The following is a 15,042-nucleotide window of genomic DNA, read 5'->3' on the forward strand; positions in this document are numbered from 1 at the left end:
TATATTAATAATACAAACTACACAATAATATAGCACTAATATTTAGTGCTATAATAAATAATGTTTTGATAACACAATAAATACTAATATAATTAAATAATTTTTAATTACTCCTTACTGGGGTACCAGGAAGAAAGGGGGGAACAATGGGTTGCCCTTCCAAGTGGAAGCCCAGCCTTAAGCAGAGCAGAGTCCTGGATTAATGCTGCTGGAAGGGATATGCAGGCCTTGAAAATGGAAATTGCCAGGATCTGTAAATTGTAGTCTCTACTTCCTCCACTTTTGACCAGGAGGTCTTTAACTGTGCCCAGCCCCACATGGCATCCTTCAAGAGAAAGACACGGATAACTCCAGAGGAAAGAGAATTGAATTAATTTGGCCCATAGGGAAACTACTCCCAAATTCTGGAACATGGCTCTATGGATTCCTTGAACATGCACAGTAACATGCCCTTCCCTTCCAAAATTCCCAAAATTCCCTTATATGAATACATATCATAATGTGTCTGTTTACATGTAAAGTTGAAGAGATATAAGGGATACACTTAATGTGGCATTTGAATCATCTTGATGTATTTCTAAATGCCTTCACTTCTTTTAAGACATCCTGAGAGAATATCTCATGGGTATGTAGAGCAGTTTTGCTTATTTACAGTTTTCTGGATTATTTTGTCAGTAAAGCACCAGCATATTTATCTCAGTTATTTGCATCAGTAATTTGATTAAAGATAGTTGGGGGATGAAGAAATACGTTGCCTAAAATATCCTTGGGAATGTGGCTTTGTTACCAGAAATCTTTTGACGTAGAGGAAGATAAAAAGAAGAGCTTATGGTTTGGGATCATTGGAGATAAATTGTGAAGAGTAAAAAATCAGCTTTGGAGGAAGGAGAAATATTTAGCTGTGAGGCATTGCTATAGCAATAAGGAATCAGTGTGGAAGATTATGTGAGAAGAAGGGAAGGATAAGCAGGGATAAAGCTGTATCTGAGGAATAAAGTCATCTTTCTTTACATGTTTTTATGCTGCTCTTATTAAGAAAGTATGTTGGGGAAAAAAATTGAGCTTCACAAGCTTGACTGTGGTTTTTAAAAAGCCAGAAAGAGAATCGTGGTGTTTGGTTTGGCCCTGTCACCCATCATGGGACATGAAAGTGAGGCAGGAACCCCTGACAAGGTTCCTGGATGTCCATGGGATCCCAATCCAAATGCAGACATGACATTTTCTGTGTGCAACTGCTTATGAAGAAGGAAGAGAGTAGACCTTCCATTGCAAGGCTCCCCTGCTTTGACTGCTGAGCCCTCCCACGTGGGGCTGCAGACACCTCAGGAGCTCAGGGACCTTGTGTGAAGGCACAAACCACCCACTCCTCATCTCCTGGGTGGGCTTAGCACTTGTTCTCACCATCACCTCAGAGACTCCAATTAGGAGATACCGATGGGAAGGAGGACTGCAGCTGGAGAGAAGATCATTTAGATGACTTGGGAGGGTGGCATGACTTAATTAAGGATGGGAAATGATGCTGGAGGAGGAAAACATTGCCAGGGGGGTTGGGAATGTGTTAGAACTCAAGGAGCTTGCAACAGGAAGAGGAGAGGGACAGGTGAAGGGGACTGGAGTGTGTTGCAGTGAGGGGAGAGACTTGCAGAGGAAGGGACTAGTGGGAGGTTTGAGAGATTATGGAAGGAAGAAAGGTGGTGGCACAAGCTAACGATGGTAATGTGGACTCCTTAACAGCCTGCTATGCCTTTGAACTGGGTCTCCTATTGATAAGCAAAATGAATAAAAGGCTACATGGGGCTATTTTAGGAAGAATTTCAGGAAGAATTTCCTCATAGAAAGGGTGGGCAGGCACTGGCAGGGGCTGCCCAGGTTGGTATGGAGTGCCCAGCCCTGGAGGTGCCCAAGGAAGGACTGGCCGTGACACTCAGTGCTCTGGGCTGGGGGACAAGGTGGGCATCGGGCACAGGGTGGGCTCCATGGGCTGGCAGGGCTTTTCCAACCTCAGTGATCCTGGAATTCTGTGATCAGTGGAGTTAGGGGCAGCCTGGCAGCTGCACAGCCCTGGTCCACTATTTTCTGGGTTTGGAAGCAAGAAGCAAATGCACACAGAAGAGTGATTTGCTGAAAGTAACCTCCTTGTGGTTGCCTGTTGGTACAGAAAACTGAAAGATGAGCAATTCAGCTCTATATGGATCCTGTAAGTCTGAAGCAGCTACCAGCTAAGAATAACCAAGGCCACAGCTGCTGCTGAGTGGTAGGGAGGAAATCACTCCCCAGGAGTTCACACAGTACTTTCTCACAGGACACTGGAGATGTTCCTGAAAACAGTCAGGATTATATCATCAAAACAGTGGACTTGTGAGATATGGATTATAACCAATTAGGATTTGTAGTTGGATGGTGTGAGATTCAATTTAGCCAATATAATGTAGCCTTAACCCTATATAAACTGTGCAGTGTGTTAGTAAAGGGCTTTCACCATAAACCTCAAAGGCTTGGTGTGTGAAGTCCTTTTCCTCTGCCTAAATATTGTTTACTTTAGTTGCCAATATACTTACAGACTCTAGGTGAAACTAAGGCTGTTTTCATTCTCTGGAAGATGGAATCAGACTCACCCTAATATTCTATTCTGACTATTCATAATTTCTTCTCTTTGAATGCTCCTCTGGGAGAAAACCAGTGGGTACATAATACCCAAACAGTTAAACAAGATGTACTTCATCACTAGTGCATGTCAGTGCCTAAGGAGTCTCATGTCTCACACAAGACCTTTCTAAGAGCTCCCCCTGTTACTAGATCCCATTCATAACTCAAACCTACGGCTCCACAGCCCTGTTAATCTTCAAATCACTTTGTTTTGGTTCAGGAAGGCTTTGAAAAGGAAGGGCTGCATCCTGACATATTGTCATATCCAAGCATTAACAGCTCTGGCATGTGAAAAGGTCATGCCACCAAGCATTAGCATTACAAGAGTGCAATTACAGTAATTAATTTAAATAGGGATTTTTATTCTGCTTTGTGGCTGTACTGCAATCTAAGCAGGAAGAAAGACTGGGAAGGCCTCAAATCAGGTCCTCTGCCAATGTCATCTGATTCAAACAGGGACCCAGAGAGGTTCAGGTGGAATGAGTGAGTGGTTCTGATGAGACAGGAGCTCATGCATAAAAACCAGGGGAGTGTGGCTATTGCAGGGACAGCCCTGGAGAGCAGGAGCTCCAGGAAGGGGTTCTGTCCTGACACCTCCTGTGCTTTAGAGGAGTGGACAGATTCATCCAGAAGAGACCAGCACTGTGTGCTGCCCAGGGCTTTCCAGCTTCTCCCAAGAACTGAAAGACAAGAGTCCTGGGCTTTGATTCTTCCTAGACACAGAAGCCCAGATGTTGTTCCTTGGTGGACAAACCACATGGGAAGGAAAGCGCAGGATATTGAGGATACCAAAGACACTGCCCTGTTTCAAAGATGCCATGTTTTGAGGGGTTTGCAGTAAAACACTCTGAGGATGTTTTCTTCCTGTTTCCAGAAGATTTTAATTCCAAAATATGAAAATACTTGGGGTTTAAGACTAGTCTTGCTAACGAGAAAGTACTTTTTTCAACATTAAAGTTTAAGCATTTTTTTAAAAGAATGGTTAGCAAAGTTGACAGATATGTCCAAACTGTTCTGCAAATACCTTGTGAATACAATAAAGCCTGAAATCTAGCTAGGTTTATTGTCAGTTTAATTATACTTTCACTTCAGTCCAGTGTAGCTGCACTCAACACATGCATGGACTGTAAGCTCTTTGGTGCAGAGCCTTTCTTTTCATTTTGTACAGCTTCTGGTTTAATTGAGCCCTCATTTTGATAGGTCATTACTGTCATACACACTGGTAGAACATGTAACTGTCAGCAAATTAAACAGTAGCTCATCAGAAGGAATAAGACATTTTTATCCATTCTTTATTTGCCCCACATCTGAATGCTTATTAGTTACAGTACCTTTATGTACTGGGAATATTGAATATTGCATTATGTAACAAGTCTCCCTCTGAGAAGCAAAATAAATGAAACCAGCCTTCCTTTGGACTCTCATCTTCCCTCTACAGCCTGATTGCCCAGTTCCAGCTGCTCTCTGCTCTGTTCCCTTTGAGGCCCATCTTCAGTCTTATGAGAGTTTTTTTACATGGGAATGAAATACTCATGTCCATCTGGTTAAATATGGAAGAGGCACAGACTGAAGGGCCAACCCTGTATCATCACACCTGTCAGCTCACTGAAGAACAGCCTTTTTTTTTTATCTTGTCTGGTTCTAGTTCTTCAATCTTAAGAGGTTTGTTTTTTTTTACATGGGAATGAAAATGAAATAATTTGTGTCCATCTGGTTGAATGTGGACAGGCTGGATGAGGCACAGTCTGAAAGGCCAACCTGTCAGCTCACCGAGGAACAACCTTTATTGTTGTTTTGTGTGTTTCCAGTTCCAGCTATGATAACTTCCTACCCAAACACCACCTTGGCAACACAAGGACAGAAGAAGGAGATGAGCTGCACAGCACATGGAGAGAAACCCATCATAGTCCGCTGGGAAAAAGAAGACAGAATCATTAACCCCGAGATGTCCCGTTACCTTGTTTCCACCAAGGAAGTTGGAGATGAAGTGATCTCTACTCTGCAGGTAAGAAAAGGGACCCATGACTGATCTAGATGTGTCAAAGTGTTCTTGGTTTGGTTTTCATAGGGATACACATCTAACTCTTCCCAACAACATCAGATTGCCCCTGGAGAGCTGGCAGCAAGAGAAGGTAGAGGAAAGCTCCGCATCCCAACTCTCCCAAAAAATTAGTCTCCATCTTCTCATACTCCAGAGGCAGCTAGACAGTGATCCAGGCTCAGCCCTGCATCCCTTCTGCCTCAGGAGCTGATGCCTTAGCCTGCCCTTCCTTGGCAGCACAGCTCAGGTGTGAGAACCTGCTGATAAACACCAAAGAAATCTCTGACCCTCAGTTCTGATCTCTATCAGCTTTACTCTCACCCAAACCATTAAGCTGGTTTCATATAAAAATGCTGTCTTTTCCAAAGTACTTTTCACTCTGGGGGCTTGTAAGATGACTTTAAAAAGTCAGGTCAGTCATTGGATTCAACGTGGTATTTTGCATATGCCTTTATGAAATCTAAAAGAATTTTTTAAAAAATCATTTTGATTCTCACTCAAAAATCTTGATTACCCATTTTCAGTCAGGTTTTTAAAATGTATGTATTATGCTCAAGGAACAGTTTCTCTAGCTCTCTGGTGAATGACTGAATTCCAGTGTAGCTCTTATAAAAGATCTTTTTCTTTATCATTCAAAAATCATGTTGGATGATATCCAGTAAAAATCTGGATTTGCCTTCTCTGAGGGATCTTTGTCACTGATTTCTGAGAAAAATAAATTTTATGTGTGACTCTGTTCATATTAACATTTTTGTGTTATAAATATTTATTTGTAGGATTGACCCCCCAGGCCTCTCTGCCCTCATTCTTCTTATTGACTTTAATAAGACAGTCCCTGGATGCCCGACAATATTTCCCTTTGGAAGGCTGGAGACCTGTATGGAGAGTTCTCTTCTGAAGCAGTTGTGCATGGAAGGGGGGTTTTACCTCCATGTGTGTGTTACATGCCAAACCTTCCATTTCTGAGAGACAAAATGCCCCCAGAGCAGAAAATGTCAGGATTAGGGCTGTCTCTGGAGCTCTGAGCCCAGTGCCTGTGCATGATGATGTGATCCTCAGCTGTGCACTCAGCTTTGGTTTTCTGCAGGACCCCTGCCTGGGAGAGGCACGACTGGGATTTTCTCTGGAGTTGCATTAAGGTTGAGTAATGAAAGACACTGTTTGATGCAGGGCTGATCACTGAAACCAGAGTCTTCTCAGGTGGCCAATAATTGTGTGCTCTCTGTTTTCTGGGTGCTTGCCTTGAGCCCTTGGGGGTCTGATTTGTAGAAGCCCTAAGGTCTCATAGCTGCAGCTGAACTCAGTGGAAGCTGTAATGAACACAGGAAAGGCTATTTATTGCTAAGGACTTGGAGTGGGGGAAGGAAGGCCCAAGATGTGTCAAAGTGGGCTCTGGAAATTTTTGTTTCCCTACCTTAAAGCTCAGCTACACGTGCAACTTAACACAGCTTGACACATTACCACATCTCAGATGATAACTCTCCAATTTCCTTACAGAGAGTGGGAGATTAAACCATTTATTTTAACCAGTGGGGACTGGGAGTTGTGCTCATATTTCCTTGGGTTTGCTGAGGGATAAAGAGCACGTGGAGTTACCAAGGCTCAGCTAATATGTGGCACCTTGTCAAGCAGCCACAAACATTATCATATATCTGGTTCCTTAATTCCCCATATGAAATGGGGGTAACACTCTTTATGGTGTCAGAAATAAATTCACTCATGTTTCTGAGATGGGTGTTGCTTAGGTGAGTGCACAGAAAATGCTGTGAGAAAATGAATGTCTGTTTTCAGGGCACGGTTTGAACTGTGTGCAGTAAATAGAGTGTGGAGCAGCACACTGAACACTGAGAGGAAAATGGTATTTCAAATATCTGCTCCTGCAAAAAAAATCCTTTCTCTATTGTATGTGGAATGAAGCAGTGGTCCTGTAGAAAAATATCATTATGATCATGCATGTAAATATTATATACAAATTTCCATGCTATTAAACCACAGATTGAAAAGAAAGACCACACAAACCTTTATTATGAAGCACCACACTGAGTGTACAGGATTTACCAGTGCTTGAACCTTTCTTTCCTCCTTCAGCCACCTGAGTTATTTTCAGAAACTACTGGAAAAAATTTGGAGGCAGCAGGAGGCACCATTTTGCATGGAAAATTTCAGCCAACAGTTAAATACTTGGCAAACTTGTGAGGAACTGGAAACAGGAATCCTATGGAGAAGCTCCAGGAATAGGTGGTGCTCCAACTCCTGACAACACGTGTAGAGCTGAGAACCTGCTTTCTCAGTCCAGGTGCTGCTGGGTTTGATAAGTCCCAGTGTTTTGGATGCTTTACTGTGCATATGTATGTGTATTAGATGCAACATCTATTTACTGCTGCCAAGTAAAGCAGTTTGCACAATTTTTCTTGCCCCACACAGGAAAGCTGTTGGTTTATTTTCTCTGCTTGCTGTTCAATCAATCCCTTTCTTTTCAAACCACCCCTAGATTTTGCCAACTGTGCGTGAAGATTCTGGCTTCTTTTCCTGCCATGCCATCAATTCCTATGGGGAGGATCGTGGAATAATTCAGCTCACTGTGCAAGGTAGGAAGAGGACAACATAAGGAAAAAAACACAGCTATTGTAGGCCAGTAAGTGCACGGCATCCTCAGAAATCCCTTGGGAGAGGGAGGCTCTGATTCCTAATTAAATACCTTCCTCATTGTCACAGAAATGAGGAGCTGCATGAAGATGTTCAGCCTCACAGATAAAATCAAAACAAAGGACGAGCTTGAATCTTTACAAATTAATAAGAAGAATTTTTCTTACGTACACTCACTGACAGTCTGCTAAATGCTTCAAACTGTCATCTTCAGTAGGGACCCTGTGGATGTGAGGGGGGTTTTACTTTCCAGGAGAGGGTTGCATTTGTTTTTAAAGAACAAATGTGCTTAAAGCCCAAGCCTGAGATAAAGCAAACGTGTCTTCCTTCATCTCTAGAGAAATGTTAAACCCACTGTGGCATTTCAAGCCAAATATTTCCAGTTAAATGCATCAAAATAAATGGTGAGCAGTTTGCACGATGCAAACTCGAGGGCTGGGGTTCCCCTCCTGCAAGTTTCACTCCCAGACAGGTGGAGGTGACAAGCCCAGCCCTGGCCACTGCTCAGCTCTCGCCCCTGTTCCCCGGATGCCTTTGAGCATCCACACAGCAAATTCCGAGCACTTACAAATTTCTTTCTCCCTGCCCTTGATTCCAAGCAACAGCAGATTCCAGGGAATGCTTAAGGCAGCCCTGTTGGAAAATTCAGGTGGAGTTTGGGGACAAGTTCCCAGTTATGCCACTGCTCATTTAAAGTGCCACAATTCATTCAAAGGGGCATTAGAATGGGTCTGAATGCTGTTTATTTACAACCTTAACTCTAGAGAGAAAAGGAGGCTTGTAGAGTCATTTTATGCTGTTATCAAGTCATTCTGTTACTAAATTAACCCTTTTAAACACTCTCAAAGAGACAAAAACTTTACTGCCCCAATCCCCACCATATTTAGCACTTTTGAGTTTAGCATTAATATTTTAAACAAAACACATCACGTTTTGTGTAAAGTCTGTAGAGGTGAAATGTGGTGCTTGAGGCAAAGCATCTTTTCCAGCATGAAAGTCCAAGCTGGAATGCTCTTCAGGAAATGCAACTCCAGGTTGCAAGTAAGATGGTAAAGAGAAGTATTCAAGATGACATTTGACTTGGAAAGCGACTTTTCCTCTCCCTCTTTGAGTATTTCCAGCTGGTGATTAACTGGATGAGGGTGCTAATGAGCAACCCCAGAGAGCCGAGTGCCAGGAGCTCATCGGTGTGACTTTCATAGAATCATAGAATCGATTGGGTTGGAAAAGACCTCAGAGATCATCAAGTCCAACCCTTGGTCCAACTCCGGTCCCTTTACCAGATCATGGCACTCAGTCCCACGGCCAAGCTCAGCTGAAAAACCTCCAGGGATGGGGAATCCACCCCCTCTCTGGGCAGCCCATTCCAATGCCTGAGCACTCTCTCTGGAAAGAATTTCTTTCTGATCTCCAACTTCAATTTCCCCTGGCAGAGCTTGAGCCCGTGCCCCCTTGTCCTATTGCTGAGTGCCTGGGAGAAGAGACCAACCCCCACCTGGCCAGAACTTCCTTCAGGTAGTTCTAGACAGTGCTGAGGTCACCTCTTTGTCGAGGGCTTTGTTCTCATGAAAACTCTGTGTGTGTTTGCTCAGAACCGCCCGACCCACCCGAAATAGAGATCCGAGAGGTGCGGGCGCGCAGCATCGCCCTGCGCTGGACCATGGGCTTCGACGGCAACAGCCCCATCACCGGCTACGACATCGAGTGCAAGAACAAGTCTGGTGAGAAACAATCTCCCTCTGCGCCGATTCCCACCGCGAGTCATCCATCACTGCGTTTGCATCGCAAGAGATAATTCATAAATTGAAACTGCCTGATGGAAATTTTTATCACGGTTTATTTAATCTTCCACGTGGAGATTTATCTTCATTTGTTGTCCTTTTTTTTTTTTCTTTTTTTTTCGGTAAGATCTTTAAGTTTAGCAATTGCTGCTTTTCCCTTTCACCAGAGAAACCTGCATGTAAGGGGGAACAATTTTGGATGCAAAACAAGCCTTTCTAGGTGACAGCTGATATGATGGTTTTGCCAGCTGATTGTTGGTCACTGTTCTTATCTTTTATCCACTTGGATTTTATTTCTTTTAATTTTATATTTTTCTCTGTAGGCCCCCCCCACCCCCCCTTTACAAATTATCTTTTCCAGTAGGGCTGAATTTTAGAACTTATTTTCTATTGATAGAGGAGTGTATGGAATCTTCCCTGGAAAACTGGCAGTGGAAAAAGATAGTTAGGAGAATTTTTAGACAAAGAAAACTCTGTGGTGGTTTTCTGAACACTGAAGTCAGAAAACGATTCCTGTTCCTGCACATATTAAACACCCAAAATGTTCCCTGTCTCTTGAAATCTGAAACTGTTCTAAGTTTGTTTGAACCGGGTTTGTGATTTAAGATCACACCTCTAATCAGGCACATTGTTAAACACCATCCCTGACTGGGGATCTGAGAAGGGACTAGAAAGAAAATTGCAATGGAACAATATTGTCATATTTCATGTAGGATCCAAAAGACACTGAGAAATTCTATGGTCCTGTTTCATGGTGCAGTTTGCTGCTCTGTGTAAGGGAACATAATCCATTAATAGGAACACTATGTGTGCTTATCAGTGAGATATTCTGTTTATCAGAGCAGCTCTAGTACCTTTATAGACTTCTGCCTTTAGTTCTGAGAAAGAAAAATGAACTTGTCCATAAAATTTGCAAATTCACCCTTTAAAAAAATATTCTACTACCCATTTTTAATATTGTTCATTTATCTACATTGTGCTTTACTTGGGAAAAAATGTGATGTTTTCATTACTAGATCAAACATTTTCAGGAGTGTTAAATCACCAGTCACTGTTTTGCACTGTCTTGTAAAATGGAATTGATAATGTGCAGGTGAGAAAGGGACCTGAAAGATAAGAATTGAAAATTCTCCACTGAGGCCATTGGTCAGGAATTGCAGCTTTGGAGTTGTAGACCAGGCAAAGGTGCCTTCAAGGGACATTTATACCTAAAAGTTTCTGGGCTTTGCTTTCTGTTTGAACATTTTTCTTTCTTTCCAACCTCCCACCTGCTCCAGAACAGTTTCTGAAAGTCATTCTTGGCCAACAGGCTCCTTTCTCACCCTAAAACATCACTTGTCTTCCTGAATCATGTGACTCAGCATAATCCCATTCTGGAAAACTAAACTGCCTTCCTTTGATTGAAATAGTGGTGGGAAGGGACTCAGCTCTAAAACTTCTTTCTTAAATTTAGTTCAATGTTTTCAAGTGATAATGCAGAATGCAGGCAAAGATAAAGTGGCAATCACCATGAACTTGCACTGCAAAGTTATGTCTCTCTAATGTGACGTGTTAAATCAGTAGCAAGACAGCAAATGAAGCATCATCAGATTGGCTGGAAACATCAAGGCAAAACATACTCATAAAGGTTAGAAAATTTAAAGAAAGGAAAATAAGTTTGTGGCAGAATTGGTGTTGGAGAAAACATTTCTTTATCTATATATGAAGACAAATCCTGGAGGTCGTGTCCTAAAAAGAGCAGATTATCTTCTTCTCACTGCAAACAACAGAAATGCCATTCTATGGAATCTGAGGCTGAATGTTTGGAGAAACAGGATCAGGGTTTTGAATTCTTGCACACAATTGTTGTCATTAATTAAGTCATCAAGAAGATGAAATCCCAAAGATGGCAACAAAACTTGCAGAGTAGTTTGGGGGGAACTTAGAACAAAGAGAAGGAATTAAGAAAACTTCTCACAGTGTCCTGGTATTAAAGGAAGGGAAGGAAGAAACATCCTGCCAACACCAAAGTGAAGCTGCAAATTGCCCAGTTGTGTTTAGTGGGAATTTCCTACCTATGCTGCCTGCCCTGAGGACCCAGAAATGAGTTTACATCAGGATTCATCATCTAAGGCTTCTCAAGAAGGAAAAATGAAGAATTTTAAGTTTCAGAGAATGTGCAGGTGACCACATGTAGTGTGTGGACTTCGCTATATTTTCCTGCCCTCATGTACCCCATCATAGAACATAGAATTTAGGTTGGAAAAGACATTTAAGATGGTTGAGTCCTGTCATTAGCCCAGCACTTCTGGTATCTACCCCATCAGACAAAAAAAAAAAGACATATTCTTTACCCTCTGAAAGGAGTACAGAGTTGCCTGGCACACGGGGAGTGGCACCTGCAGGGTGCAGTTGCTATGCAGGAGCACTGTGGACACCAGCAGTTCAGGGTGTTTTGGTACTTGGGGACAACACCTGTCTGTACAGAAATGTCCCTGTGGCACCCAGACCTGGCTCTTCATGGAGACAGCCAAGCGCAGGCTCCAGGTGTGTAGAAGGTCTGAACACAGGAACAGCTGTGTGAGTCCTTGGTGCCTCTCCCCTCATCCTTTTTATTTTTTATTCCATTAAGGAAATTTTAGGCATAACCTGAGCATCAACTCCGCTTAATTGCGCTTTCTTGTGCTCAGAGTGACCTGGGCATCCCTCGGGGACCCCGATGGCTTCGCAGAGCTGGGGGTGCCCCCAAAACCTGCCCCGGGGCCGCGTCGGGCGCGGGCTGGTGCAGTACCGGCTGTGGCCACCAGGTGGCAGCGCCGACACAGCCCTGAGAGCGGCTGCGGATCCCAAAATCCTCCCAGTCCGGCTGGGAGAGCCCTAATCCATCCTGCCTCCCGTCCTTCCTCCCCATCCTGCTTCCCGTCCTGCCTCCCATCCTGCCTGCCATCCTTCCATCCTTCCTCTCATCCTGCCTCCCGTCCTGCCTCTCGTTCTGCCTCCCATCCTGCCTGCCATCCTTCCATCCTTCCTCTCATCCTGCCTCCCGTCCTGCCTCTCGTTCTGCCTCCCATCCTGCCTGCCATCCTTCCATCCTTCCTCTCATCCTGCCTCCCGTCCTGCCTCTCGTTCTGCCTCCCATCCTGCCTGCCATCCTTCCATCCTTCCTCTCATCCTGCCTCCCGTCCTGCCTCCCATCCTGCCTGCCATCCTTCCATCCTTCCTCTCATCCTGCCTCCCGTCCTGCCTCCCATCCTGCCTGCCATCCTTCCATCCTTCCTCTCATCCTGCCTCCCGTCCTGCCTCCCATCCTGCCTGCCATCCTGCCTGCCATCCTTCCATCCTTCCTCCCATCCTGCCTCCCGTCCTGCCTCCCATCCTGCTTGCCATCCTCCCATCCTTCCTCCCATCCTGCCTCCCAGGAAGCTGCTGAGTTTCGTTTTTTATAGATCATTCTCTAAGAACTTCTGAAAATTTTATAACACAAAGAAAAGCCTGGACTTAACAATTAACGAATGGAATAATATAAGTTTAAAACTTCATTCTTTTTTTCCTTCCTTTTTTTCTTTTTTTTTTACCCCTTTGTTTTTTCTTTCTTTGTTTGTTTGTTTTGGGTTTCTTTTTGGTTTGGATTGTTTTGTTTGTTTTGCTTTGTTTTGTTTTATTTTGGTTTTGTTTTGTTGTTGTTGTTGTTTTTGTAGCCCATAACTGCTTGTTTTCAGTACTTTGTCAGTCTTCCTGCATAAGCAGATTTTAGACTACTCTACAACAACAATAAACACCAGATGAGCCAATAGTCAATCTTAATACCTCATTTACTTACCGTGTGGACACAAGCAAATATTTTTAGGGTTTGCCAGAAGAAAACAAAATTAACTTTCCCCTCTTCTTTTTTTCTTACTAACACTTTAATTTTTTAATTAATGTTCTCCCTTTAGTTCTTATTAACACTTAATTTTTTTTTAATTGGAGAGAATTCTTTTTCTCTCTGAAAGGATTGCCACTGTTTGTGTATTTTAACCTTCAAAAAGGGTTTGCATGTATCAAAACAAGCTCCTGAAATCCATGAATTAGCCATAAATAAACACTGAAAACCTGTGTTTAGAAGTACAGAAGACTGTGAATTTTCATCTCTCTTCCCCCATGGCATGTAATGACAAAATCTACTAAAAATCACTGGAATTTTTATAATTTCTTTGATTTCAGTAATTAATATGTACTACAGAGTCCTATCACAGGTCAGTACTTTAAACAACCAAGTGAAAGCTAAAGCAATCTGATAATATACAGACTATATTAAAAGAAATTATCATCCTCAAGGGAAATTTAACACAATCTCCATACCAAGCAGGACTTTTTTGGAAATTCCTTTCCTTTTGGTGGAGCACGGGAGGAGACTCTGTGTGACATTTATCTCAGTGGAGTGGAACTGCTGATTAATATTCTGTAAAGTTTAAGAAATTCTCTAAAGTTGCAGCAAACTGAGAGCAAATTGGAGAAGTGCTGCCTGCCGAAAATTCCTTTAGAGCTTCTGAAAGTGTCCCACCAAAAAATCTGTGACAAACCAAGGTAAAATGTTTACCAAGGTAAAATATATCCAAGTGATTTTAACCATCACTTTAATGTCTAATTCCTGAACGTTTCTCATTTAAACAAAGTCACTTGGACACAAACAGGCCCTGGAACCAGCCAACATGCAGGTGTCACTGTGACAACTTGTGCATCTTTTAGCAAACTCATACAAAAGAGTTTCCCCAGTTTGTGCAGGTATTTTGTATCTGGGTGAGTTTTCTATTTTTAAACCAGTCTTTCTTACCTGCTGAGCTTTCTGCAATGCTGCCTACAGTGACCCAGGCTGTAAAACACTCCTGAGAGCCTCCAGGGACATCCTCACAGGATGCTGCAGAGGTTAAAGGAGGAACATCACCTGCAGGAAGAAAGAAATGAAGGATGGCAGCCCACAAAAGACATCAAGATGCTTTAAAACGATAAATTCTCTCTTTTTTTTTTTCTTGGATGAAAACAGGAGTTGCTGTGTTTGGCCAATATCCATCTTTTTTTCCTATTACATGTCTGCATAGTTTATTTAAAACATAACAGGCATATGAATAGTAAGCACAAATAATAACATTTTACTCCTCCTTTTACAGATATACACTGATAGCTAAGAGGGTTCTGCATTCCCCTTGTATCAAACAGCTCTTGCATCCTAAAATGAGGCAGGGAAATAGCACCAGCCCCATGGCCTAAGTGCTCCAAGCCTGTGCTCACTGTTTGCTCCTGGAGTTTGGAATCAAGCCTTCTGACTGATCCTTGCTAGTCTGAGAGCCCTCCATTAGAATCATGGAATCATTAAGGTTGGAAAAGGCCTTCAAGACCATTAAGTCCACCCTGTGCCCAATACCCACCTTGTGCCCCAGCCCAGAGCACTGAGTGCCATGGCCAGTCCTGCCTTGGGCACCACCGGAGCTGGGGACTCCACCACTGCCCTAGGCAGTCCCTGATGTCCAACCTGACCCTCCCCTGGCCCAGCCTGAGGCTGTTCCCTCTCCTACTGTCCCTGTTCCCTGGAGCAGAGCCTGACCCTGCCCTGACTCCCCCCTCCTGGGAGGAAGTTGCAGAAAGCAAGAAGGTCCACCCTCAACCACTCCTGTTTATTAACTCGCTTTCCCCCTTTTTCTGGAGCACAACCAACTCTCTTGCTGAGTGAGGATCCCTTTGGAGCAGCAGCTCCCATCTTTTTCACAGTTATTCCAACATAGCAATAGTAAAAGAGCACACTCCCAATAGGGAATCACCTCTCCCCACCTCCTCAAAGGGTAGCTATTTCCTTGGATTTGCTGTTGAGCCCAGAGCTGAGATCCCATTGCTGACAGCAGCCCACTTGGAGCAGTCAGGAATGCTGGTTGGGAAGATGATCCCTGGATTTGGTTGTAGCACCAGGCATTTGCT

General features: G+C 43.3%; 1 protein-coding gene across 1 annotated transcript in view; it reads left to right on the top strand.

Annotated features, from left to right (window-relative positions):
• Positions 1–15,042, top strand: part of DSCAM (DS cell adhesion molecule) — a 465,618-nt gene that overhangs the window by 345,769 nt on the left and 104,807 nt on the right. The window contains exons 12-14 of the mRNA XM_071566625.1: positions 4,455–4,651; positions 7,179–7,275; positions 8,926–9,054. Of these exons, the coding sequence (XP_071422726.1) occupies positions 4,455–4,651; positions 7,179–7,275; positions 8,926–9,054 (423 nt within the window). The remainder of the gene's footprint in view (positions 1–4,454; positions 4,652–7,178; positions 7,276–8,925; positions 9,055–15,042) is intronic.

Source organism: Pithys albifrons, chromosome 1, assembly GCF_047495875.1.
Source record: "Pithys albifrons albifrons isolate INPA30051 chromosome 1, PitAlb_v1, whole genome shotgun sequence".
NCBI lineage: Eukaryota > Metazoa > Chordata > Aves > Passeriformes > Thamnophilidae > Pithys > Pithys albifrons.